Source organism: Saccharomyces eubayanus, chromosome III (genome assembly GCF_001298625.1).
Source record: "Saccharomyces eubayanus strain FM1318 chromosome III, whole genome shotgun sequence".
Classification (NCBI taxonomy): Eukaryota; Fungi; Ascomycota; class Saccharomycetes; order Saccharomycetales; family Saccharomycetaceae; genus Saccharomyces; species Saccharomyces eubayanus.
Window position 1 is genome coordinate 66,516 of NC_030978.1, and position 26,238 is coordinate 92,753.

The 26,238-nt window shown below is 41.2% G+C and overlaps 10 protein-coding genes and 2 non-coding genes across 12 annotated transcripts, besides 1 other annotated feature; 5 read left to right on the plus strand and 7 right to left on the minus strand.

Annotated features, from left to right (window-relative positions):
* Positions 1-319: 319 nt before the first annotated feature.
* On the plus strand, positions 320-1,840 carry FUS1 (Fus1p; the record flags this gene model as incomplete). Its single annotated transcript, XM_018363954.1, has 1 exon — positions 320-1,840. One exon carries the CDS (start codon positions 320-322, stop codon positions 1,838-1,840), a length of 1,521 nt encoding a protein of 506 aa, XP_018223358.1.
* A 77-nt stretch (positions 1,841-1,917) lies between these two features.
* DI49_0729 (nitroreductase family protein) lies at positions 1,918-2,499 on the minus strand (the record flags this gene model as incomplete). Its single annotated transcript, XM_018363955.1, has 1 exon — positions 1,918-2,499. The coding sequence occupies one exon, from the start codon at positions 2,497-2,499 to the stop codon at positions 1,918-1,920; it is 582 nt and encodes a 193-aa protein (XP_018223359.1).
* Positions 2,500-3,737: 1,238 nt separating this feature from the next.
* AGP1 (amino acid transporter AGP1) lies at positions 3,738-5,639 on the minus strand (the record flags this gene model as incomplete). Its single annotated transcript, XM_018363956.1, has 1 exon — positions 3,738-5,639. The coding sequence occupies one exon, from the start codon at positions 5,637-5,639 to the stop codon at positions 3,738-3,740; it is 1,902 nt and encodes a 633-aa protein (XP_018223360.1).
* Positions 5,640-6,783: 1,144 nt separating this feature from the next.
* Positions 6,784-9,921, plus strand: KCC4 (serine/threonine protein kinase; the record flags this gene model as incomplete). Its single annotated transcript, XM_018363957.1, has 1 exon — positions 6,784-9,921. The coding sequence occupies one exon, from the start codon at positions 6,784-6,786 to the stop codon at positions 9,919-9,921; it is 3,138 nt and encodes a 1,045-aa protein (XP_018223361.1).
* Positions 9,922-10,133: 212 nt separating this feature from the next.
* DI49_0732 lies at positions 10,134-10,205 on the minus strand. The gene has a single exon. It is a non-coding gene; the product is annotated as a tRNA-Glu (tRNA).
* A 601-nt stretch (positions 10,206-10,806) lies between these two features.
* Positions 10,807-11,184, minus strand: DI49_0733 (uncharacterized protein; the record flags this gene model as incomplete). The annotated part of the gene is made up of 1 exon (XM_018363958.1): positions 10,807-11,184. The coding sequence occupies one exon, from the start codon at positions 11,182-11,184 to the stop codon at positions 10,807-10,809; it is 378 nt and encodes a 125-aa protein (XP_018223362.1).
* A 1,239-nt stretch (positions 11,185-12,423) lies between these two features.
* Positions 12,424-12,642: a mobile genetic element.
* Positions 12,643-12,838: 196 nt separating this feature from the next.
* DI49_0734 (uncharacterized protein) lies at positions 12,839-13,726 on the minus strand (the record flags this gene model as incomplete). The annotated part of the gene is made up of 1 exon (XM_018363959.1): positions 12,839-13,726. One exon carries the CDS (start codon positions 13,724-13,726, stop codon positions 12,839-12,841), a length of 888 nt encoding a protein of 295 aa, XP_018223363.1.
* A 2,134-nt stretch (positions 13,727-15,860) lies between these two features.
* On the plus strand, positions 15,861-15,976 carry DI49_0735. The gene is made up of 2 exons: positions 15,861-15,899; positions 15,932-15,976. It is a non-coding gene; the product is annotated as a tRNA-Leu (tRNA).
* Positions 15,977-16,374: 398 nt separating this feature from the next.
* LEU2 (3-isopropylmalate dehydrogenase) lies at positions 16,375-17,469 on the plus strand (the record flags this gene model as incomplete). Its single annotated transcript, XM_018363960.1, has 1 exon — positions 16,375-17,469. The coding sequence occupies one exon, from the start codon at positions 16,375-16,377 to the stop codon at positions 17,467-17,469; it is 1,095 nt and encodes a 364-aa protein (XP_018223364.1).
* A 353-nt stretch (positions 17,470-17,822) lies between these two features.
* NFS1 (cysteine desulfurase) lies at positions 17,823-19,328 on the minus strand (the record flags this gene model as incomplete). The annotated part of the gene is made up of 1 exon (XM_018363961.1): positions 17,823-19,328. The coding sequence occupies one exon, from the start codon at positions 19,326-19,328 to the stop codon at positions 17,823-17,825; it is 1,506 nt and encodes a 501-aa protein (XP_018223365.1).
* Positions 19,329-19,662: 334 nt separating this feature from the next.
* On the minus strand, positions 19,663-20,805 carry DCC1 (Dcc1p; the record flags this gene model as incomplete). Its single annotated transcript, XM_018363962.1, has 1 exon — positions 19,663-20,805. The coding sequence occupies one exon, from the start codon at positions 20,803-20,805 to the stop codon at positions 19,663-19,665; it is 1,143 nt and encodes a 380-aa protein (XP_018223366.1).
* Positions 20,806-21,341: 536 nt separating this feature from the next.
* On the plus strand, positions 21,342-26,222 carry BUD3 (Bud3p; the record flags this gene model as incomplete). The annotated part of the gene is made up of 1 exon (XM_018363963.1): positions 21,342-26,222. The coding sequence occupies one exon, from the start codon at positions 21,342-21,344 to the stop codon at positions 26,220-26,222; it is 4,881 nt and encodes a 1,626-aa protein (XP_018223367.1).
* Positions 26,223-26,238: the final 16 nt, after the last annotated feature.

The window sequence follows — 26,238 nt, forward strand, 5'->3', positions numbered from 1 at the left end:
AGGCTGGCACACAGACCCTTTCATTGAATGCGTCCGATCTCTAGTTGCTGCTCCTTTTGACGTTTTATTGGTATTATATTCTACTTTTCAAATCCGCGCTGTCTCACTTCAATGCGACGATGAAACAAATATGAAACGTCAGTAATTGAAACAGATAGTCCATCTCTGGCAAAAAGTTTTATTTAAATAGCAGCCTCAGAGCGGCTGTTCGTACTGCCTTCTGCCTACTTGGGCATGGATCCTCTTGGTCCTTCTGTTTAAGAACTGCGTATTATTTTTAGTAGGCGAGTCTTTTTTTGAATATTAAGCGGTAGTAGCGATGATGGACACGACAACAACTGTGATGACTACAGTGTTCAGAAGGTCTAGTTCAGTCGTGAACTCTATATCTTCACACATTTCCTCTTCCACGAGCGCAGCAACACCAACGACAACAACGACAGCGACATCTCTGTATTCTGCACCGTCTAATCTTTTATTCTCTAATGTTGCGGCTCAGCCGAAATCGTCCTCCGCAAGTACGATTGGGCTCTCGATCGGGCTACCCATTGGCATATTCTGTTTTGGATTGCTTGTGCTTTTGTGTTATTTTTACGCCAGGAGAAATTCCATGTCTATCTCAAACACACCGATGTCAGCCACGATCCCAAGCGAAGGAGGAGGTCCCCATCGGCACAGTAACTGGTTCTCACGGATGTTTAGGCAGCCTGGCACCGAGCACAAGAATTTTTATTCTGGCGCTAACCGTGATCTCGAGAAATACAACGATACCCAATGGATAGCTGGGGACAATATGTCCTCTAAGATCCAGTACAAAATATCTAGGCCTATAATACCGCAACATATACTGACACCCAAGAAAACAGTCAAGAAACCGTACTCGTGGTCTGACAAGAACGTGTCGTTGGACCCCAATGCCAATGATGGCGAAGAGGAAAAATTTGTGGACACCTTTCTATACACTAAACCACCGAATATTTTCCATATTGAATCCAAGATGCCCTCGTTTAGTGATTTACCTTCCCAGAAAACAGTTTCTTCAAACAGGAAACCCCCTTTGAAAACGGCCGACAAGTGGAACTATGAATCCCCATTATCCAGATGGTTTTTGAGGGGCTCCACGTATTTCAAGGACTACGCCTTATCAAAGACGTCTCTAAAGACGCCAGCTGTGGCTCCACAGCTGAAACAAATGAAGATACTTTCCAGAATAAGCAAGGGGTATTTAAACGAATCAGATCTCTTGCAGGATGAGCGATCGCCCATCCTGGAGTATCATAATACTGCCTTACATCCAACCTGCAGTCTAAATGACGTGGGTAATACCACACCGGATTCGCAAGGCACATCTTATCGCATCAGCAACATCGATCTAATCACAGCAAAGTCTAATTCGGTGATATACGGGACCATTGGCCAACAAACGTTGGAGGTCAACGACCGTATCAATGGCAATACTAGCATTGATAAACACGAGATGGTGATACCCACAATTTCAAAACCACACAAGAAAAGAAAAAAGAGAAGGCAAAGTAAGATGTACCTGTCACGCTCCAAACCGTTACCGCTAACTCCGACCACCAAATCCAACGAGGATCCCAGTATCCAACTGGGGAGAACCTACACAGTTATTCAAGATTATGAACCTAGACTGACAGACGAGATAAGTATCTCGCTGGGCGAAAAAGTCAAAATTCTAGCCACCCATACTGATGGATGGTGTCTCGTGGAGAAGTGCACTCCACGTAATGGTCGTGTCCACGTCAGTATTGACGATAAAAGATACCTGAATGAAGATAGAGGTATTGTGCCTGGTGATTGTCTCCAAGAATACGATTAAAAAAATAAAAATATGAAAAATAATATCAATATTCGCATTTAGTCTATAGTTATATTTTGTTAGTTATATAGATCTCTCTAATTGAACACTTCAACATCGTTTTTGATATAGGTCTTTTCAGCGGGAGGAGCAGCTGGAGTACCGAAGACCAATTGAGCTTGAACGGTCCAAGATTGGGGGATCTTGCCCGGTAAGGCGGCCTTGACGTAGCCGTTGTAGTGTTGTAGATGACCGCCCAAACCCATGGCTTCCAAAGCGACCCACGAATTGATCTGAGCAGCACCGGAAGTGTGGTCGGCGAAACTTGGGAATGCAGCTGCGTAAGCTGGGAAGTCCGCCTTTAACTTTTCAGTCACCTTATCATCGGTGAAGAATATCACGGAACCGAAGGCTTCGTCTCTTGCTGAAGCAGGTCTCTTCTTGCCGTCGGGACTCTCGATACCGTCGGTCACTTGGCCCCAGACCTTTCTGTGAGCTTCACCAGTTAAAATGATGGCACGGTTTGGCTGGGAATTGAAAGCAGTTGGGGTTTCTTTGATGATAGTCTGAACAACAGACTGGATGTCTTTGATGGTGATCTCACCAGGTAGTTCCGGCTTTAAAGCGTAGATGGTACGACGAGCCGTTAAAGTTTTCAAATACGTTCCAACAACAGACATGATATTATATATATATATTTTTTTGTGCTTTAGTATGGGGATACTGCAATCTTTTGGAGGAGGAAAATTAAAATCCAACCCATCGAGAATAGTGCCCTTATATAGCGTGAATCTAAGCAGGTGCAAATGCCAAGATAACAGGCCAAAAAAGCTCGAGGACGTCCCCGGATCTTTTTTACGTAATTTTCGCGTAAGACGCCACAGTGCGATTTGCTCGGATAATTAATTACTAATAAGAGCAATAGCAATAAACGATGAAAGAGACGATGRGAAATTAGAGTTGATTACTAAGCTGAGAGGGGGGATTACGTTTGCGTTTGTATCTGCAATGCCACTCGCCACCTAACAGGAGGGGGGATGGAGGATGCAGTGGGCTGTAGTTCATCCAAGGCTACGTTTTTGAGCTCCTTGCGATGTTATCCTGTATCTTGTTAGAGATGGGTCTGTCGTTGCTGTAGTGCGTTATATTTATCTTGTTGATCGCTTATGTGAGGAGTGGTTTGCCTTCGATTTTTTTCAGTCAAAATTGTATTTATGTTTACTCAGTATTTATTGAATTAGAATATACAGCCATGAACAATCAAAGAAGGAAAAAAGGACTAGCAAAAATAAACAACGGAGTTTGTAGAACACGTAATTTTCGTAGAAAAAGTAGTATGAGTGACATATGTTGGGAAAGCAGCCGCCAAAGCTCGGAAACCCCCTTGTAGCCTTTCAGTCGGGTCGGCGATGGGGATATTTTGTAAATGAGTGTTCTTGATCTTTATGGCACATCAAGAGTTGACAATAATGCCCTTATATAGGTTCCCCCCCCCAACAGTTTGGGGACCAGCTGCATAATACCGAGTACCGCATTAGTCTGAATCAACATAATGATGGGTGATTATATTACGTTTATCACTTATTGTCGCAGTAAGAAACTGCGCAGGACGAAGCTGACAAATTGAATATTATTTTTTGAAAAGTGCCATTGGCATGGACAATACGATTTTCAAATGGTAATCAAGGTACCATACATGCATATCGTCATTCCGAAGCCGATGCTGACGAAATACAACCAAGTGTAAAGTTTTCTCCGCCAAAATCTGGAGAGAAAAGGAATGCATGCACCTTCCCTTGATTGGATCAATAATTCTATTATTTTTCCCAATAAAATGAAACTTATCTATCATTACACATATGCTATTACTATAAAACAAAAATACAGAAACAAAGAAATTTAAATGGAGTAAATGCGCTTAACACCAGAAGGCCAGGACCCTTTTCCAGGCAGGGCCGGTTCTCAAACGTTCTCTATATTCGTCATCTTCTTGTTTGATTAATTCTTCGTCGAAGACTTGTCTGTGAGAGTTCAAATCGATCTTGTCGGCTCTGATGAACAGTTTCCAATCCTTGTTCCAGCATTTGTAACCTACGTATAGTGCAATCAGGATCGGCATGGCCAGGTAGTTCTCGAAAAAGGCTTGAGCATCCAGCTTACCTTCGCCGATAGGGGCGATGGCGACCCAGAATTGGCCAATAAGAATCAAGATCATCATGACACAAGCGTAAATGGAGCCCCAAACACCAGTTTGAGATTTGAAACCCAATTCACCCAAGGATCTGCCTTGAACTTTCATGGCCCTTCTGAATCTGACGTGAGATAGACAAATGGCAGTCCACGTGAAAAGTTGGGATAGACCGGAAATGGCTAACAACCAAGTGAACACCTGTTCTTCCTTGGGGGATGCTGCACAGAAGGCAATCACGGCAAACAATGCGGAGACACACATAGCAATCAAAGGTCTACCGGCTCTGTCAATGTAGGAAAAGACCTTGGGGGCGTAACCTTGCTCGGACAAAGTTAGGAACAAACGAGCACTGGAGTAGAAAGAGGAGTTAGCCATGGATAGGACCGATAGTAGGATAACGGCGTTGACGAAATGTGGGGCCACACGAACACCGTGGGATGCGATGGCAATAACGTATGGGGAAGCCTTGGTACCACCACCGCCGGAACCCAATAGTTGGTCGGAGTTGTATGGCACCAGGAAACCCACAATGATGATGGTGGCCAGGAACAGGAACAGGATTCTGTAGATCATTTGCTTGGCGGCACTTGGAATGGCCTTTCTTGGGTTGGACTGTTCGGCAGTGGTGATGGCGATGAATTCGGAACCACCAAAGGCAAAGGCAGCGGTGACCAGAGTGGCGACGACACCTTTGAATCTGTCAATGGAGTGTACACCGTTGAACGCACCCGGTTCGTGCCAGTACTTGCCACCAATGAAACCGTCGTTTCCGGCTCCACCGACATCGATGATGATCCCGAGAATGAAGAACCCGGTCATCATGAGGATTTTACAGCAGTTGAAGAAGAATTCGGCCTCTGCGTAACCACGAGCGCCGAAAATGTTAATAGTGATGACCAGGACATAGAAGATGATGACGAAGACGTCCGGGTTCACGGACGTCGTCCAGTACTTGATGGTCATGGACGCCGTGACCAGCTCCAGCGGACACACACATAACCATTGTAGACAGTAAACCCACGCAACGGCGAACCCGAACCCGTCGTCCACCAGGAAACTGGGGTATGCATTGTACCCACCAGTCAGGTTGCTGTAAACGAGGGCCATCTCACCACACGCCTGGATGATGCAGTACAGAATAGAACCCATGATGGCGTAACCGATGAGCAGCCCAGCGGGGCCCGCATGCACCAGCGCTGTACCGTTACCCACCAGCAGCCCGGTACCGATCCCGGTACCCAGAGCAATCATAAGCACGTGTCTGGGCTGAATAGTCTTCTTCAACGAGTCGGATTTGTGGCCCGTGTGAGGTGCTATCTTGTCAGTGGTCTCATCCTTCTCCAGCTCGTGRGGTTGTCTAGACGAGGGCGAAATGGCCGACGTGAGATCGTTCATCTGTGTAGCTTCTACCTCCTGCTCTTCGTCCCTGTCGGCCCTCTTGAAGGAGTCGAGGAACCGACGCACGGCAGAGGTGTTGTGTTGCTCGTAGTCCAAGTGTGGCTGCTGCGAGGGACGGTCATTAGACCCGGATTCGAAATACTCGATTTCGTTCTCTTGCTCCGTGGCATGTACTTCAGTCGAGCTATTTTTCAAGTCCTTCAGTTCGTATGGCGACGTCGACGAGGACATTGTTGCTATACTTTATTCTCTTTACCTATATACAATACATGAAAAAAAAAAAGTAAAAAAATTGCTCCACTTCTCTTCCTCGAGAAACTTAGGCCAAACCCGAAGCGCTTATATATATACATATAAGTAAATTAGCAACAGTATAGAGAACAAAAGACAATCGATCGGCCCGGTAAGGTACGCCTTACCACCGGCCGGGGGGAAGGAAAGATAGAGAGAGAGAAGATAGCAGGGGAAAACACGTATAGCCGACCTATCCAATGCATTTTTAGCCATCTTATCAGCACTGATTTGCGTTCCAGACGAAAAAGACTACCATTGCCAAGCTGTAGAGATGGGCAGTAGGCAATGAAAAAAAAGCAAGAAAAAGCGAGAACAGAGAGAAGCTCGTAGTTCCAAAACGAGGAGGAGGATTTGACGACGGGAAGAGCAACGCGAAGTGGACGTGGGGGAGCACATAGTTGGGGCAACTGGTAGGGATGATTATCTATGAGTCAACCGGGCCGGTTCCAGCGATGGTGCCATTAACGGTTATGTTGCCATTGGGCGCTCGATGGTGCCGCTTGGACGGCGCCGTACGGCGGCACTGACGCACGGCGCGTTTCTTTTTTTGGTGTGCATAATACAAAAAGAAACGTGCGGTGCCGTTGGAGGCACGGGTGTGGGGAGGGTCCGGGTTTAGCCGCCGAGGTGTGGTTAGCCGCCGAGGGGCGAGCATATATATATATATATATATATATATATATATATATGTGTGTGTGTGTGTATAGATATGTAGATGTATATGTCTATGTATATGTATGAAACAAAACGGTGCAGAGGTGTTAGACTGGACTCTGCTTGGCTCGTACCCGTGGTGCAGGTTTAAAGGGAGACAGCAATCCAAAACGTCGATATATGTCCAGTACATTGGAGTTCGGTGTGCAGATGACAGCCCAGTATGTTTTCCCGTTTGGGAAAAGTGTTCTTGTTTCTTTTACTTTTTTTTTTTTTGTCTCGTCTCGAAAGCGCGATATGCGGAAAAAAAAACGCGTAATGCATGGAAAAGGGCTCTCTTTTCCTCTGAGAACGGAAAATAGAAAGCAAAAAGGAAGTTGGAACTAAAGGGCTTCGCAACACTCAAACCGACAGAAAACACTGCAGTATGGCTATGGTGAAACCCTCGAACAGTATAGGACCCTGGAGGCTTGGTGAAACGCTGGGATTCGGCAGCACTGGCAGGGTCCACCTGGCGCAGCACGAGCGCACGGGCCACAAGACCGCCGTCAAAGTGATTTCGAAGACCATCTTCAACACCGGAGACGATGGCGCCGGTCCTTTTGCGTTGCCTTACAACATTGAGCGCGAAATCGTCGTCATGAAGCTGTTGAGCCACCCAAACGTCCTGAGCCTTTACGACGTCTGGGAAACCAACAACAATCTATACCTTATCCTGGAGTACGCGGAGAAAGGCGAGCTGTTCAACTTGCTGGTGGACCGCGGACCCTTGCCCGAAAGAGAGGCCGTCAAGTGCTTCAGACAGATTGTCATAGCGATCTCGTACTGCCATGCGCTGGGCATAGTACACCGCGATCTGAAGCCGGAAAACCTTCTGCTCGACAGTGACTACAACATCAAAATCGCTGATTTTGGCATGGCCGCTCTGCAGACCGACGCAGCCCTGCTAGAGACCTCCTGCGGCTCCCCTCACTACGCTGCCCCCGAGATCGTATCGGGTCTGCCGTACAGGGGGTTTGCTAGCGACGTTTGGTCTTGCGGTGTGATTCTTTTTGCCCTGTTGACGGGCAGATTGCCCTTTGACGAAGACAATGGCAACGTGAGAGATCTGCTGTTGAAAGTTCAGAGAGGCCAGTTCGAAATGCCCGATGACACTGAAATTTCCAAGGACGCACAGAACCTGATCGGCAAAATCCTTGTCGTAGACCCCACACAACGAATGAAAACAAGAGACATCCTAACACATCCGCTGCTGAAAAAACATCAAACCATCAAGGACTCGCAAAGTATCAGAAACCTGCCCCGCGAGAACACGTACTTGTACCCGCTAGCAGACGTAAACAACCATACCAATGCCACCATCGATGACTCGATCTTGCAGAACTTGGTGGTGCTATGGCACGGTACGCCTGCAGACGAAATCGTAGCCAATTTGAAAGCCAACGGAACCAACACAGAGAAAACCCTATATGCGCTGTTGTACCGTTTCAAACAGGAAGCAAATAAAAGAAGTCGCCACAAGATCAAAAAAACTAAAAATAAAACTAGAAACGCATTGCTATCAACATCATCGCCATCATCACACAACCGACTTTCCGAATCCACGCCCCGCAGACGTACGGCTAAAAGGCGTTCCGTAAACTTTTCATCCAGCAAGAAGAGGTCCTCTTTCATACTCGCCTCCAATTCCAACAATGGTTCTCCAATACCTTCAAGAAGCAGCAAAAGAACTCCGTTTCTCAACACGGCGTCTGGGAACGTTCCGCCAATGCCAGTGAAACTCTTGAATTCCTACAAGCGAAATTCCAAACGATCAAGCAAAAGACTGTCCTACATGCCCAATGTGAAAAGAGGTTCACTGACGTCGAACTCGCTATCAAAATATACCGGCCTGATAGACGAAGATGATTGGGAGTACATCGAGAAGGACACGAAACGAACAAGCTCGGATTTCGCTACGCTGATAGACGAAATATTTGAACCTGAGAAATTCGAACTGGCAAGAAAGGAAAAAGCCGAACTCCAAAGGAAAGTACAAGAAGCCAAGAGACACAAACTATACATTGCTAAGACCGACCAAGAAAACGGGGTTGTAACTGGAGAATTTGATGGAATGGGAGAGTTGAAGAAAATCAATAATAAAGTCTCATCACCCTTGATGAACTATGAGTATTCACAACAGGAACTGTTGCAAGACATAAACACCTTACTCACCAACCGTTGTCAACTCTCCGCATACACCAGACCCATTTCAAAACTAGATCCCGGTTTGATGCCCGTACCTGAAACAATGCCCCACGATATAAAGGAAAAAACAGACTTGTTATTGGACACAGAAATGAAGATATTAGAAACAATACGCAAATCCAAAATTCTAGGCCCGTCATCAAACCTCAGAAAAGAGGTACCGCAAGACAGAGATAGGCTGCCACCTGTAGAAGAATCACCCATCGTTTCAACAACGCCCTTGATGTATAACAACGATCCAAAAGAAGTCTGCAAGATATCCGATATTCAAGTCCCACATTTCACGAGAAAATCAAAATTTTTTACCAACACAAATAACAGGCGGTCTGTGTTATCTTTGTATTCTTCGAGACATTCATTCAAGGGCTTGAGCCAGCTTTTGGATAGCGAAGATCCCAGTACAAACCCGTATTCACATAACAGTGGACCAGTGGGTGAAGAAATTGATTTAACCGAAGATATTGCCAACATGAAGAACATCGACAATAATATTAATAATAAAAATAACAATAATAGATTATACGACGTTTCAGAAAGCGCCATTTTACTACCAGGAAATAATGATAATAATAACGATGATGACGATGTTGTTGCTGATGATGATGATAATTATGATTATGACAATGACAATGACAATGACAATGACAATGACAATGACAATGACAATGACAATGACTCACAATCAATTCAATCATCAATGTCGAATAACACAGAACCTACTACATTTGTGAAACTTCCATCCTTAAACTCTTTCCAGAGGAAAAACGCCAGTGGATTGGGTATTTACCAAAGAGAGCCTTCCAATAAGTCTTTGCCAGAAGTTGCTATTAACGTCGAAGACATTGATGAAGACGGAGAAAATGAGAAAGGAAAAGAAATTCAGTACGAAAATGTTACCACGACTATATCAAACAGCAACATAAAGAAAAACGTCAACACCAAAGATACAGTAAGAGAATCCTCTAACGTTTCATTCCTGAAGAAGTTCTCCAAGGGTAAAATTCTAGAGCTAGAAATACACGTCAAAATACCGGCCGAGAGACTCTTTGAGGGCCTGCATAAATTACTGGAAGGCTGGAAGCAATACGGATTGAAAAATTTGAGATTTGATACCCCCAATATGATTATCACTGGGAAATTAGTAAATGACAATATCTTATCCTTAAGATCCACGCTTTTTGAGATAATAGTCTTACCAAACGGAGACGATCGAAGTTTGATTAAATTCAATAAAAAAACAGGCTCAACCAAAACTCTAAAGAAACTCGGTTACGAAATTCAAATCGTTTTACAAAAAGAGGGTGTCTTGGATAGCTGAAAAGACAAGAAGACAACCATCAAGTCAAGAACAGAAATAAATCCCAAAATGGACATTTTAATTATAACACTACAACTAATTGATATATAATATATGTAACTGTAAAAAAATCGCTATTTTTTTTTTCCCTATATTTTGCTTAGACTTTCATGGTTGAGAGTGAAAGCTTTTTATTAAAGCTCCTGGAAGAGCAAAAAATTAATATTAAATTACTCCGATACGGGGAGTCGAACCCCGGTCTCCACGGTGAAAGCGTGATGTGATAGCCGTTACACTATATCGGATTATAATTTGTTGAAAAAGTTATTTGAAAAGCTGACTAAACACCAATGATTATTTCAAAGGAAAAGCCACATCAACAGAGCATTGTTATGTTGGAATAGGTGGCTACGGATGCACACTTATTCGTATAAATTGGAGTAAGGAATCATATATCTATCCGTATACGATATGAGAAAAAAATGTAAACAAATAAACAATCTGGTGATTGTTGAAGTTGTATAAATTGATATTTAAGGAGACGAGTTATATCAGATACATCACAATACAACTCTAGATTATGTCTGAACCACTGGGTTTCATATAAGCAATGGTATTTTATATGCCTCTCTTATATAATTTGAAAAATAACTGCCATTTCTCGATCATTACCACTCACTAAACTACTGATTATCAACAGTCTGAAAGAGGACTGTATTAATTAAACGTGGCATTTCAAAAGTATTTTAGTTTAACATACATAGCGGAATATGAGGGTATGCTGAAAGAATGGTAAGTGTTAGAAGGTGTCTGCAACTTTCGTTCTCGGGATATAAACGCCTGTTGAACACCCTTGCTGAAGGAAAAAATAAGGACTATTGATCCCAATTGATCCCGGGCTTCCACCTAGTGCACATGAACGTCCATGTAAAATACCCAAACAGCTAATGAAATCAACAAAGCAAAAATAAAAGTCATCCTGACGTATCTATTTGGCATGCAGCTTGGAACCTTGGCCCAAGTACTCTTGATGCATTTGGTGAATGAGGAAAAGCGTTCTTTGAATGTCAAAGGTACGTATAGAGCACTTTGCTTGTATGATTTTTGATTCATAGAAGTGAGCCTGAACTTTGTTTGGGATTCATCTTTCATAGGCAGTTTACAAGCATATTGTTCGCAAAGTAAGTTAGCAGAATCATTCGAGTAGTTGGATTCTACATCGAAATTCGTCAAATCAGATGAAGCTATTGAATCGCATTGCTCTTCTCGATCAGTTTGTTTCATGGTGTTTTGTGTTTTATTTTTGGAAGATCAAAGCGTTAGTGCTTGCATTCGTACATACCAAACAAAATGAGCCCACAAACAGTGCAGAGGTATTTATGCATTTTATATCCACCCTGGACTGAAATTTGAGAAGGTGTGTAAAACAACGTCAACCAACTATGCCTATTGATAGGATACTGTGTACGGCTTTTTTGTGCTCTCAAGAATGGGCACGTTGCCTTTCGTCCATTCTTGGCATTATTCAAGGGTCCAGAATAAGGGTCTAAACAATAGCAGTCAAACCCTTTTTTTTTCATTTTTGTGAAAGAAAAAAAAGAAACGCCATTTTACATCATACATTGCCGGTGGAAAGGAAAAACCAGAAAATACACATGTACCTTTGTTCTACTCAATGGTATGATATCCCAGTAAAATTCGCCTATTTTTTTTAGCAGATTTTTTTCTAGAAACAACGGATTTCTGCCCACTAGTTTAATGAAGTAACAAGAAAACATCGATGGAAGTCGCTTCCTCTTATCGATTCAGGTGGCTATACAGAAATTACCCAAAAGTCGTATTAGACTACGGCCATCACGAGTGTTAAGGGCTTGAAATTTGCTGGAACAAATATCAACCATCGTCCATCAATTGCTAGTATATCAGATTAAGACTTTTATTATGTAGCTATGATATTATTATTAAATACGGTGTTAAAAAATTACATACTCTACGAGATTCAAATCTTCATCGAATTTACTAGAAGCTGAAGCGCAGGGGTTTTAAATGCAATAGGATCAATGAATGAAAATGTAGAAAAAGGAGAACAGAGTCGTTTATAATATTTTGCAAAATTGTCCATCCCCATTTGTTGATTCCTGAATCCATGAAGAAACCTCTGTGTTGGAATAGTTGTATTCAGACACTCATTAATTCATATGGGATGGAAATCTGAAACAACAATAATAATAGTAACACTATTACTATTGATAAACATTGCCTCATCACGATACAAATAACCAAATCTGGTAATTAATGAAGATAGGATTAAAGACTTATTAATTGATCAGAAATTAAGGTATAATAGAACAAGATATACATGATAACTTATTGTCCATATTTTGAATTATGTCTGAACCATTGGGTTTTATATAACCAATCAGCGTGTGTTTTATATACCTCTCTTATATAGTAAGGAAGAACTGCTTATTCTTAATTATTACTACCTACTAAACTAACTAATTATCAACAAATATCATCTATTTAATAGTATATCATCACATGCGGTGTAAGAGGATGACATAAAGATTGAGAAACAGTCATCCAATCTAATGGAAGCTGAAATGCAAGGATTGATAATGTAATAGGATAATGAATGAGAACGTATAAAAGGAAAGAAGATAAAGTAATATTATTCTGTAGAATTATCGATTCCCTTTTGTGGATCCCTATATCCTCGAGGAGAACGTCTAGTATATTCTGTATACCTGTATCATAGCCTTTAGCAACAATGGAATCTCAACAATTATCTCAGTTTTTACCCATATTTTAGTTTTACTACTATATTTGTTAATCTTCTAATATATTCAAAAAATTAAAAAATGATTTGAATTCTCTCTATTAATACTCTATATAACTAAAACTGAACATAAAATATTGGGCACTAAATCCATTCAATCTATTCAAAACAGTCACTCACAACCTGCCAAGAGTTAGAACCCTTGTCCTTTGGACATGGAAGAGCCCAGGGGTTGTATTTCGAAAATGAAAGCTCGGAAATTAGCCTGATGTCTAAGTTAAACGATCCTCCGCTATCTAGATGGATACAGAAAGCCGTTTTTTGGTGATTATGTTCACTGTCAAGTGCTTTTTGGGCAGCACATTTCAAGCTGTCAGCAGAAGCCTGTGTGTCACGGTTAGCCGATCCTTGTTTCCAAGTAGAAACGAAGATAGACCAATCAACGGCAGGATCTATTATCACATGATCTAACTCGTAACCTAAACACGCTGTCTTATCCCTCTTCGTAGTGTTTTTGATCTTATCAATGATACCACTGACAAGGGTGTAGACATTACTACCAAAGTCGAAAGCAGGAACAGCGAAGTCATAGGTATTACAGAAACCGGAAACATTCATACCGTATATTTTCTTCTTACAAAACGTTTCATACGTTGTTTCACGTTTTGAAAGTCCATACGATGCGTTGCTTGAAACAGAGTTATCCCGTTCGGCAGGAGTGCTATACGTAGCTATGTCTATAGTAATAACCCCTTTGTCACTCACATGGTAATCTACGTGCTGGCATGTGTCATTAATACAGGAAATTTCACTATCACGCTTTGATATGGTCACATTACCTGATGGTGAGTCGTTTGTCCTAGATAGATCATTTAACCACTCATTGAAAGTGACGGGATACATAGTGCCATTATCATACACTTTGTATAGGTTGTCAATATCTTGCCCCACCCTGTGTCCCTTAAGGTAAATACTATCGCTTGCCGCAAAAGTCGTAGCTATATTCCATACAGTGATAATACTGAAAAGTATCGATAAACAACTCATGAGTTGTAATCCATTTTTTTTCTTAACACTTCAGGTTTTAGTAGATTTTAACTACTTAAATCTAAGGCTGTTATAAGTTTTTAAACATAAATGGAAAACGCTATGAAAATGGAGAATGAGCTTTTAGAATAATTCAGATACCTGATCCTTCTCTTGGATGGAGTCTTCCACAATTTAAGCAGGTGCCATTGTCAAATAATAGCATTGAGCTTCCTTTGTAGCGTTTGAGCGTAGGAGATACACGGATGTGCGAAATGCACGGATGTGCGAAATACACCGACGAGTTTGAAGCATATTGGATACTTTATTTACTGAAAACATTGAAATGTCTGATTACATTAAGAGCGGTAGCTCTTGATGCATCATTGTAATATGGGTGAATATTGTTGGAATTGAATTCGAATATTATCTATTGACTAGTATTCATATTACTAGTATACTATCACATGCGGTGTCACAGATTGAGAAACAGTCATTAAATTCAATAAAAGCTGAAACTCAAGGATTGATAATGTAATAGGACAATGAATGACAACGTATTAAAGGAAAGAAGATAAAGTAATATTATTTTGTAGAATTATCGATTCCCTTTTGTGGATCCCTATATYCTCGAGGAGAWCKTCTAGTATATTCTGTATACCTGTATCATAGCCTTTAGCAACAATAGAATCCCAACAATTATCTCAATATTCACCAAATTCTCATATTCCAACATCGTTAATGCACGACGACAGTTGATTTTTATTCTAAAAGAACAACGACCGTATCAAGGTAAATGAAAATCAATATAAAGAATCCAGATTGCCAATAGGGTCATCACAGCTAAAACAAAAACAACTTTGATATATTTATTTGGCTTGCAACTTGAAATCTCGGCCCAGATACTCCTCACCCGTTTAGTAAATAAAACTAATCGTTGCTTGGGAGTTAATGGTACAGTTAAAGGATTCTATTTGTATAATCTCTGTTCTATTGGGGTAAGTCTGAACGTGGTTTGCGATTCACTTTCGATGGGCAATTTGTAGGTATATTTTTCGCAAAGTAAATGAACAGAGTCACTTGAGTGGTTGAATTCTAAATCAAAAAAAGGGCATATCAGGCCTAATTACTGGACTGTGCAGTTCTTCGGCATCAGTTGGTGACATTTGAAAATTTGAACTTTGCGTAACCTATTTCCGTTTTAGTGGTCTTCTGGGTGCTTGGAATGTTACTTGTGTCCTTAAGTTCTTTCTATTCCACTTGTCACCGGAATTCGAGGAAACACCGAAAACGACCTCGATAAGTCAGATATTGCTGTGAATCCGTAATCGAATACTATAATAGGATTTTTGTGGTTTTCACAGCATGAAGGGAAACCCCTCTACGTTTCTTGGCATTTTTCAAAAGGGTCCAGAAGAAGGGCTTAAACGATAGCCGCAAAACTCACTTTTTTCAATTTCCATGGGAAAAGAAAAGCAAGAAAATCCTCGAGGATATAGGATTGATAAGGTAATAGTGTTGGAACGAGTAGTAATTAACATTGACATGAGTTGCTGTGGTAACAATCTGAGTGCTTACATCGTATATGTTTAAGTGTGATTGCACCTATTGCAGAAGGAATGTTAAACGAAAAGCTTAGACAATACTGAAGCTGGGCTAAAGATCTATTAGTTGAACATGATATGGTAGGTACATATATGAGGAAGATGAGTCGTCACATCAACGCATAGTAACTACCGGGATCACTATTTTATTGGTCATAATTGATATAACCACTCGGCGTGTGTTTTATATGCCTCTCTTATATAGTATAAGAAGACCAATACTTATTTCTTGATTAATTCTATTATTAACCTCTAATTATCAACAGATTAAAATTCTAATATCATCTATTTAGTAGTATATTATCAATCCTTGCGCTTCGGCTTCCATTAATTTCGACGACACTTTGACTCTTAATTTACTGGTCTTGTAATTTATGCCATCTTTTAACACCGTATAAAGATGGACAATAGTTGAATCTTGTTCCAACAAGAATTTACCAGTACATTTTGTAGGCCAATAAAAGACTTGAAAGTCATTCCAGTGGAGTGACAATGGCATAAAACTGTTTTGATTGAAGGGAAACACTAAACAAAATTTTCAACAAATAAGCGGTTGTTTGGCCGAGCGGTCTAAGGCGCCTGATTCAAGACAAACATCTTGACCGCAGTTAACTGTGGGAATACTCAGGTATCGTAAGATGCAAGAGTTCGAATCTCTTAGCAACCAATATTTTTTTCAACAATTTTTTTTTAATTTAAAATGTGTGTCGAGAGACTATGCAACCCAATTCTAACCAAGCACAGTTAGGGGCAAATAGCCGTCTTGTGTATAGATATCGTCTGACGCATATACTTCTTTTCAACTTTCGGCTCTCTCCACTAAAATGTGGGAAAAAAAAAAATGAAAAGTTCAGAGTGCCGGAACCGGCTTTTCGTTTTGGTACAGGGAAGCGCACATGACTGAAAGCTGCATCACAATACTTGAGGCTTACAATGTTATTTAAAGACTTATTGTTTCTATCTAATGAATCGTATTTGTCAATTATCTTGGATCTGGGCTTTCACTTAACCCTTATTTTTTATAGCATCTTAAGAAATACATAGACCGTTAAGTACACTATTGTCATGTCTACTACTAAGAAAATCGTCGTTCTGCCAGGTGACCATGTTGGTCAAGAAATCACTGAGGAAGCCATTAAGGTTCTCAAAGCCATTTCTGACGTTCGTTCCAATGTTAAATTCGATTTCGAATACCACTTAATTGGTGGTGCTGCTATCGATGCCACAGGTGTCCCACTTACTGATGAGGCGCTAGAAGCTTCCAAGAAGGCAGATGCCGTTTTGTTGGGTGCTGTGGGTGGTCCTAAATGGGGGACCGGTAGTGTTAGACCCGAACAAGGTTTACTAAAAATCCGTAAGGAACTTCAATTGTACGCCAATTTGAGACCATGTAACTTTGCATCTGAGTCTCTATTAGAATTATCTCCAATCAAGCCACAATTTGCTAGAGGCACTGACTTCGTTGTTGTTAGAGAACTAGTCGGAGGTATCTACTTCGGTAAGAGAAAGGAAGACGATGGTGACGGTGTTGCTTGGGACAGTGAACAATACACCGTGCCTGAAGTGCAAAGAATTACAAGAATGGCTGCGTTCATGGCACTACAACACCAACCACCATTACCTATCTGGTCCTTGGATAAAGCCAATGTTTTGGCCTCATCAAGACTATGGAGAAAGACTGTAGAGGAAACTATCAAGAACGAATTCCCAACACTAAAGGTCCAACATCAATTGATTGATTCTGCTGCCATGATTTTAGTCAAGAACCCAACTCAATTGAATGGTATTATAATCACCAGTAACATGTTTGGTGATATCATTTCCGATGAAGCTTCTTGTATTCCTGGTTCATTGGGTTTGTTGCCATCTGCCTCCTTAGCTTCTTTGCCAGACAAGAACACTGCCTTCGGTTTATATGAACCATGTCATGGTTCAGCCCCAGATTTGCCAAAGAACAAAGTTAACCCTATTGCCACCATTTTATCTGCTGCTATGATGTTGAAATTATCACTAAATATGTCTGCAGAAGGTCAAGCCATTGAAGATGCTGTCAAAAAGGTTCTAGATGCTGGAATTAGAACTGGTGATTTGGGTGGTTCAAACAGTACCACCGAAGTCGGTGATGCTGTTGCCAAAGAAGTTAAAAAGATTCTTGCCTAAGAAGATCTTTTACCTCTATAATGTTTGTACATAAATTTTATAAGATGAAATTCATAACAAAAATGACATGAAATTAAAGAAAGAAGAATGTAGTAATGGAACAAAGACTAAACTAGGTATGTGATCAATATGTATAGTTACCAAGAAAAGGGGAAGGGAAGGTAAAGCAAATTATTGGCATTCAGTAATTATTCTAATGTCGGAAAAAAAAAAGCTGTTCTTTAACAATAATATTAACAAGGAGGCGCATCACATGGAAGTGAGGAGTAGTAGAAAATCATGAAACTATGATTTCGAGCTTATATATGGGTGTTGTTTCTAAAGAAAAAAGTAATATATTAACAAAAAAACACTCAATGACCTGACCATTTAATAGAATTTAGATCGATACCTTCTTGGACCATTTCCCACAATGGTGAAAGTTCCCTCAAAAACTTTACTCTATCAGCAACGGCCTTAACGACATAGTCGACTTCCTCCTCGGTACTGAATCTACCGATACCAAACCTGATGGAAGAATGAGCCAAAGCATCATCCTTACCCAATGCATGTAGAACATAAGAAGGTTCTAAGGAAGCAGACGTACAGGCTGAACCTGAGGATAATGCGATATCTCTTAGTGCCATTAATAGAGACTCACCTTCCACATAGGCAAATGAAACGTTAATACAACCTGGATAACGATGATCGGGAGATCCATTCAATGTAGTATGCTCGGCAGATAACAAACCGTTGACTAGTTTGTCAGATAACCTCTTGATGTGTGCTTGATCGTTGTCAAATTCCTCTTTCATTAGTCTTGCAGCTTCACCGAACCCTGCTACCAATGGAGGTGCTAAAGTTCCTGATCTTAAACCTCTTTCTTGGCCACCACCGGATAGCAATGGTTCTAGTCTAACTCTTGGTCTTCTTCTTACATAGATGGCACCGATACCCTTTGGACCATATATCTTATGGGACGAAATGGATAATAGATCGATGTTCATTTCATTAACATCCATAGGGATTTTACCGTAAGCCTGTGCGGCGTCCGTGTGGAAATAGATCTTGTTCTTCCTACAGATGGCCCCGATTTCTTTGATGGGTTGAATAACACCAATTTCATTATTGACAGCCATCACAGAGACAAGGCATGTATYTGGTCTAATAGCAGCTTCTAATTCCTTCAAATCGATAAGCCCTTGATCGTTCACGTTCAAGTAAGTGACTTCAAACCCTTCTTTCATCATGGCTCTTGCAGCTTCCAAAACACACTTGTGTTCTGTTCTAGTGGTGATGAGGTGTTTCTTGGTCTTTTTATAGAATCTTGGAACACCTTTAAGAACCATGTTATTAGACTCGGTGGCACCCGAGGTGAATATTATTTCCTTGGGGTCAGCGTTAATCATCTTGGCCACATGGGCTCTAGCGTTCTCAACGGCAGTATTAGTTTCCCAACCGTAAGAGTGAGTGTTGGAATGAGGATTACCATAAAGTCCTGTGTAGAACTTTAAAATGGTGTCTAAAACCCTAGGGTCTGTTGGGGTTGTGGCTTGCATGTCAAGATATATAGGACGGGTACCAAATCCAGTGTTCTCTTGATAAGCATGACTCATGGCAGTACTTCCAGAGGCCACTACGGCATCAGGAGTAGTTCCTGATGCACTAGCACGGGCACTAGCCTGTGCCTTTGCAGCAGCCTGGATATCCGTATGGGTTTCTAGTGAAAAGGTATCGTCCAAATTTACACCTGCTGCGGGGGGAGAATAAAACCTCATATTAGCCAGACAGGCAGAACCCTTTAGCCTATACGTGGCGGCCGGAACATTATAGAGTTGAGATAGTCTCGTAACCGACCTTGCAGTAGATAATTTCAACATTTTCTGTAGTTACAGTGGTTTTTCGTTTAAGTAGCGACCCTTATCGAATCCGTATAGTCCAAACAGAAAGTACAACACACCAGTGAACTTTATCCGTGTTTATTCTAAGTGACTGCGTTGGTTAGTCATCACATATCCCTGGGCGATGGCCTTAGTATTTGTCAGAGACTGTTATCCAAAAAGAAACGGGTCACTTTTCACGTAATACGGGTAACGGGGTGCGCAACAGTATATAGTACTTATACAGACTGTTTCTACTAGTATTACCATTACTGATATACTAATAAAAGGTTGTATCGTAATTTATTTATAACTGCGTGGGTGTAGTAGTCTGCTACCTGCTGGTTACTACAGTTTTCTTGCCCAGTCTTTTCCTGCGAGCATACTTCATGATGAAGCTGTCTATTTTCATACCTCTTATATTCAACTCTTCGATAAGAGGCTTGATGTCTTCCAAGTTCCACTGGGACTGCAACTTGAATAGGACTCTGAACCGCTCCTTTGGGTCCGTCGGCAGCGTACTTCTGGCTACATATTGTATGGTCTTGTCGGTGGGCTTGAAGTGGTAGCCTCGAAGCATCTCGACATCGATGTCACAGGGAAAGAAAGGTGGGAATAGCGATTTCCACTTGATGAGAAACTCATCAAGCGGCATGCTTGTCCCTGAAACGTACTTCCGTAGCGCCTGAATGCCGTACCACTGGGCAATAAAGGGTATCCTTAAGCGCCACGTTTCCTCCTGGGATTGTTGCTCCTGGACTGCAAATTTATTTAACACAGTCCGTATTATTTCTTTTGTATATGGATTAAATTCGTTCTCGATGTCCTTTCCCACTGCCTGGTACGTGTCGTCAATTTGCAAACGTTGCAGATCCAGCGATTCTGCCATTACACTCATCAGCAACACGTGTAAGGCTTTGGAGAGGAAGTTCTGCGAGAGAATACATAGCACGCCATCCTTGACAGACCCCCCGATCTTGTGCCATTTCGATACGCCCTCCACTGCAGAGCAAGGTGAGTTCTCTAGAAGTTCCTCCAGCGTTTCGAAAATCCTCGTGGACGACTTTTTCATAGCCCTTTCACGGAAGTCTAACTCTCCATCGTACATTGGTACTGCATCCAGGTTCAATTGGCCCTCCGCCTCCCTGGTCTCGAATTCCGACTCGGTCTTGGCAAAACTTAGTATGTCCATGTACGGCTTGGACAGCCCAAACAGCTGTGTTTCGTCAAAACTAATGGGTTCCTCAGGAACAAACTCCTTCATCAACAGAACCGTGTTCGAGTGCTTCCGTTGTTTCAGCACCCATGTCTTGTCATGCGAGCACAGCACGACCTCTGACTTGTCTTCATCTAGCGACTTGAACCTTAATTGGTTATTTTGTGCGGGATCCTGAATGATGTCTAGCAGTTCTGGCGTCAACTGGATCAGTTTGTAAGACGTGTCGTACTCGGATGCGGAATGTAGGTTGATGGACATGGTATGCGATTACAGACGAGTAGAACCCTGGTAGCTTCTACCTTCGTTCTACAGTGCTTAGTTAACCATTTTTTTCTTGACTTTTTTTTTCACTTTATACAATACGCAGCTTGTTCTAACAGAAAACACGAAAACCTTGCAAGACAAAAGGATAATCCACCAACAGAGGGCATCTGGATGCTGCTGCTCTAGCGCGTCGCTGTTAGCTGCCTTTGATAACCATTGCAGTACTCCTTATTACTCTTCTGGACCAGCAGGCACAAAACCCTAGTTGAAAGTTAGGGCTCCTTATGCATCTGTCAGCAGCTAAGACCTAGGGTTTTTCTCGAGAAATTGCAAAAAGTAAATAAAAACAATAGTAAACAGAAGGCTTTGATATTCAATGAGGAGATTTCTCGTTAGGCCAGAGCACCGCTAATCTGATCTGCACCTGCCTCTCACTGCTACCGCTATTGCTGCTGCTGTTACTTATTGCGGGCCCACACTAGACGCCAATTGTTACCTGGTTTGCCAAACAGTATAGAGCCTGCCTCATCATGGAGAAAGACCTCTCGTCTCTTTACTCCCAGGAAAACGGTGGAGGAAATCATGAGACCCACTTCATAATCAAATTGTTCAAATCCGTTCTCGAGGCCTCGTCGAAGGCTGGTCATTCGCTACTGGATGAGAACAGATCGCTCTCGAAATGGACCGATGATGTGTTTACTCGATCGGTGATTTATCGCGGTTCTGATGACTTGATATGGGGCGAATTCTTCATCTGCGTGTATAAACCATCCACAAGCACTAAGCTAAATGCTATAATATTCGATAAATTGGGCACGTCATGTTTTCAATCAGTGGATATATCTCCCGATTCACAGTACTATCCGGCCATTGAGAATTTGAGTCCAACAGATCAGGAAAGTAATGTCAAGAAATGTATTGCCGTTGTTCTGCTCAAACGCTACCCTTTGCTGTCTCGATCAGATTTATCCCGAATTTTGTCCAACACTTCAAAAAAATGTGACTATGACCCTACTCATGCAGGAGATCTGGCTAGCAGTTGTCAACTGATAACAGCAGCCCCTCCAGAAGATGTAGGGAAGTGGTTGTTTGCGTCCGGATTTTTGCAAAATAAAGTCATCAATTCAGCTTTGCTGGACGTCATCTATGAAAACAATGAGTCTACCATTGAACTCAATAACAGACTAGTATTCCATTTGGGCGAACAACTTGAACAACTTTTCAATCCAGTTACAGAGTACTCACCAGAACAAACAGAGTATGGCTACAAAGCACCAGACGATGACAAGGCTACCGAATCTGATGACGTCCTTGTGAAGGCCATTTGCAACGAGCTGTTGCAATTACAGACAAATTTTACCTTTAACTTGGTGGAATTCTTACAGAAATTTTTAATTGTTTTAAGAGTTAAAGTTCTCAATGAAGAGGTTGATGGGTTGTCCACTGCCAAACTGAACCGACTCTTTCCTCCCACCATAGATGAAGTCACCAGAATAAATTGTATTTTCCTGGACTCTTTGAAAACAGCAACCCCCTACGGATCCCTCGAAGTGCTCAAAGCATGCAGTATAACCATTCCTTATTTTTATAAGGCATACACAAGACATGAGGCAGCCACCAAAAATTTCAGCAAAGATATTAAGTTGTTCGCCAGACATTTCAGCAAGGTGATTCCAGAGAGGGATATTTATACAGAAATGAAAATCGAAACCATAATCAAGGGTCCCCAGGAGAAATTGTTAAAATTAAAGCTAATTGTAGAAAGGTTATGGAAATCCAAAAAATGGAAACCCGAAAACCAGGAAGTAGCCAAGAAATATTACGATAATGTTGTTGATGTCATTCATTCGTTTGGTAATTTAGACTCTCCCCTGACTTCATATAGTACAAGAGTCTTTACCCCCTCAGGAAAAATTCTTACGGAATTAGCCAAATGTTGGCCTGTGGAACTACAATACAAATGGCTGAAAAGAAGAGTCGTTGGTGTGTACGATGTAGTGGATATAATCGATGAAAAGAAGAAGAATTTATTAGTCATATTTAGTGATTATGTTGTCTTTATCAATATACTGGAATCAGAAAGCTATTACGCTTCAGATGGATCAAACAGGCCCTTGATTTCAGATATTTTAATGAACTCGTTAATCAATGAAGTACCGTTACCCTCAAAGATTCCGAAGTTAAAAGTAGAACGTCATTGCTATATAGACGAGATATTGGTTTCTATATTGGACGAGAATTCATTGCGCTTTGATTGCTTAAAGGGGAAAGACTCTTTTTCAGTCGTTTGTAAATTATCCTCCTCTTTTATCTCTTCCTCGACAGTGGCTGATTTAATTACGAAGGCTAGAATTTTGGAGAAGGATACCGCATTCCATCTTTTCAAAGCTAGTAGAAGTCATTTCACATTGTATTCCACCGCACATGAGCTTTGTGCTTACGATGCAGAGAAAATTAAATCGAAATTTGCCTTATTCTTAAATATACCACCATCAGAAGAAATATTGGACATGAACAATCTTCATTTGGCTTTCTTTGCAAAATTTGCCAAGGAAGGTGATAGTAATAGCCTGATACGTTTGGACATTCTAACTAAAAACGGGAAAAAGCATGTTCAAATTGCATCCAATAACATCGTTTCTACCATAATTAATCAACTGGCTATCGAGATACCGATATGTTACTCTTCCTTGAAGTCACCTTTGGTCCAAGATTTACTTTTCGTAAATGTGAATTTAATCGAAAGTTTGGAACATAAATTGAAGGAGGCCAAGCGTAATTCACCGGATGCATCCAAGGATAGTAATAGTAAAGCTTCTGATGTGGGTAATTTTGACGCCACTCATGAAAAGAAAAGATCGTATGGTACAATAACAACATTTAGAAGCTATACGAGTGACTTAAAGGACAGTTCGGCAGCAGGTAAAAGTAAACTCACAAAGGAAGCTAAGCAAATATCACCAGTCAAACCAATAAAAAAGGCGAGGGAAATTCCCAAGGAAACGAAAATAGTGGGAGGTGATTCCAGGAGAGACGATATAGAGAAGCAGCAAGGTAAAAAAAGCAAAGGTTTTTTTGGTGCATTGAAAAGTGTATTTGGAAATAAGAAAAAAAGTAAACCTATACCACCTCAAAAGGCACCTCAAAAAAGTTCACAGAGACTACCTAAGTCATCAACAAGGAAGCAAACGGTTACAGAAAATAAGCTTCTCTCTAAACGAGCAAGCGTTGTTTTGTCTTCTAAAAAGAAAAGCACTCCTTGTCTGACAGAAAAATCTCAAGACACTGAATCTTCTCTGGAAGCGGTTGAATTTAATCCCCATGAACCAATTGGAAAATATTTCGATGTTAGAAACGATTTGAACCCTCAAGATGACGCGAGAATATCTTCAGTGGTACGGAATACAAAATATGTCACCCACATGCCCTCACAACCGAATAGCGACAGGAACCAAGAAAGTGAAGAGTCAAAAGAAGATCAAAATGCAAAGCAAGGCTCTCCCTTCAACGTTACTGTTGTGGGAAGATTGCCATCTCTTCGCCCAGAAGAATCGAACATTGAGAGAGAGAATGGAATAGTTGAGAATGCGGGACAAGCATCGCAAATTCCTGAACAGAAGGTACTATCAGATCGTGTTAAAGCATCAATGGCCGAAAGGGTGAACACTGTTTCGACGAAGGAACAAGATAGCGATACTCAAAATGAAGCCTCAAGTGCTGAAGAATTTTTGAACTCGGATGCTAATGACGAACGCAAACAGAATGAAAGTAAAGTTTTCAACGATGATTTGTTTGGCGATTTTATTCACAAGCGTTCTGAAAGTGCAGAAAACAGTATCAATGGTTTGAACCATAAGTTCCAACAGAGAGAAGTTCTTGACGAAAAGAGCGAAATGAATACCAACTCCAACATCTCTTCCAAAACGGATGATAACGCTTCCACATTGATGCAAAAACCTTTTTCACAAGCAAGTAAAGTACTGACAGAGAATTCTGGAGACTCAATAAATACTCATAATGAAGCAAACGGCACAACATCAAAAGGTGATTCAAAAGATGCAGCATTAAAGGAAGAAACTTTTAAAGGAAGGACAGAAAAACGAGAAATTTTTCCTAGTATTCCAATGCCAGTACTTCGAGCCTCAAAAATAAGTTTTCAAAGGTCGCCATCATACATTGAACTGTTCCAAGGTATGCGAGTAGTTTTGGATAAACACGATGCTCATTATAATTGGAAGCGGTTGGCTAGTCAGGTCTCCTTGAGTGATGGGTTGAAAGTCAATACAGAGGAAGAAGCGGTGACCGCTAATACTACTTATGGTGGTGCCAACTCAGAGAGGATGAGCGCAATTTCTGAAATAGTTGATAATAAAATTCAGCAACCCATCCCAACTCTTCTGGCGAGGTATTCGGATAGTTCTAGTAACGATGACGCTGGTGATGAATTTTTCGAAATTGAAGAGGATCTAAAAGAAAAGTTGAAGGGTAGTATTGACATTAATGAAGTTGATACCAATAAGAACTCATTCAATCTTGCCCCACGAATTGAAAAGCCACCGGCATTCAAAGTTATTAGAACATCGCCTGTACGAATCATTGGTAAGACCTTTGAAGACATCAGAAAAGAGGAAGAGACTTCTCCCTCTGATGCTTCATTTCTTTATGATGCACACAACGAGGATAAACCCGACAAAAGGTTGATGGAGCTGAAGTTTCCATCTCAAGATGAAGTTCAGGATGACAAATTCTATACTCCATCTGAGGAGCCCACAACCACATTTCCCGAAATTAAGATCCCAAAGAGTCCGGGATTAGATAACGTTACAATTACCAATAATAATAATACGGGTGATCAGTTTATTAATGACACTGCGCAAAACAGACCGGCTGATTTACTGGATGATTTAGAATTTAGTTCATTCGATATTGCATTTGGAAATTCTTCGATGAGTGCAGATGACATCAAAGTAGCGTCAAATTGGAATCGGAATTTAAATAAAACAGTACCAGCTAACCCTACAAAAGTTCAAGAGTCTCCCAGGGGCCCATTAGTATATGTTCTTCCCGAAGGTAGTGGAAATCGTAAAGGGGATGGGCGTCTTCAAAATACAGACAACGATGAACCTATCTGGGTTTCGCCCAGTAAAATTGACTTTACGGACTTGAGTAAGAGGACTAAAGCATTGTCGCCAGAACGTAATGCTGTTCCCTTAAAAAATATTAACATCAATGGCAAATCCAAAACTACCAGAGAAGAATCTATCGGCAATATGACGAACGCGTTGTTATCTAAGGATGTTTCCTATGCATATTTGACTGATTTTGTCACTTTAAGTGATGATGAAGGTGATGGTAAAAGTGAAAAGGTGAGTTATACGGCGGACGGCCCCGAGAGGCTCGAATTTTATTGAGTGGATTTATTGATTT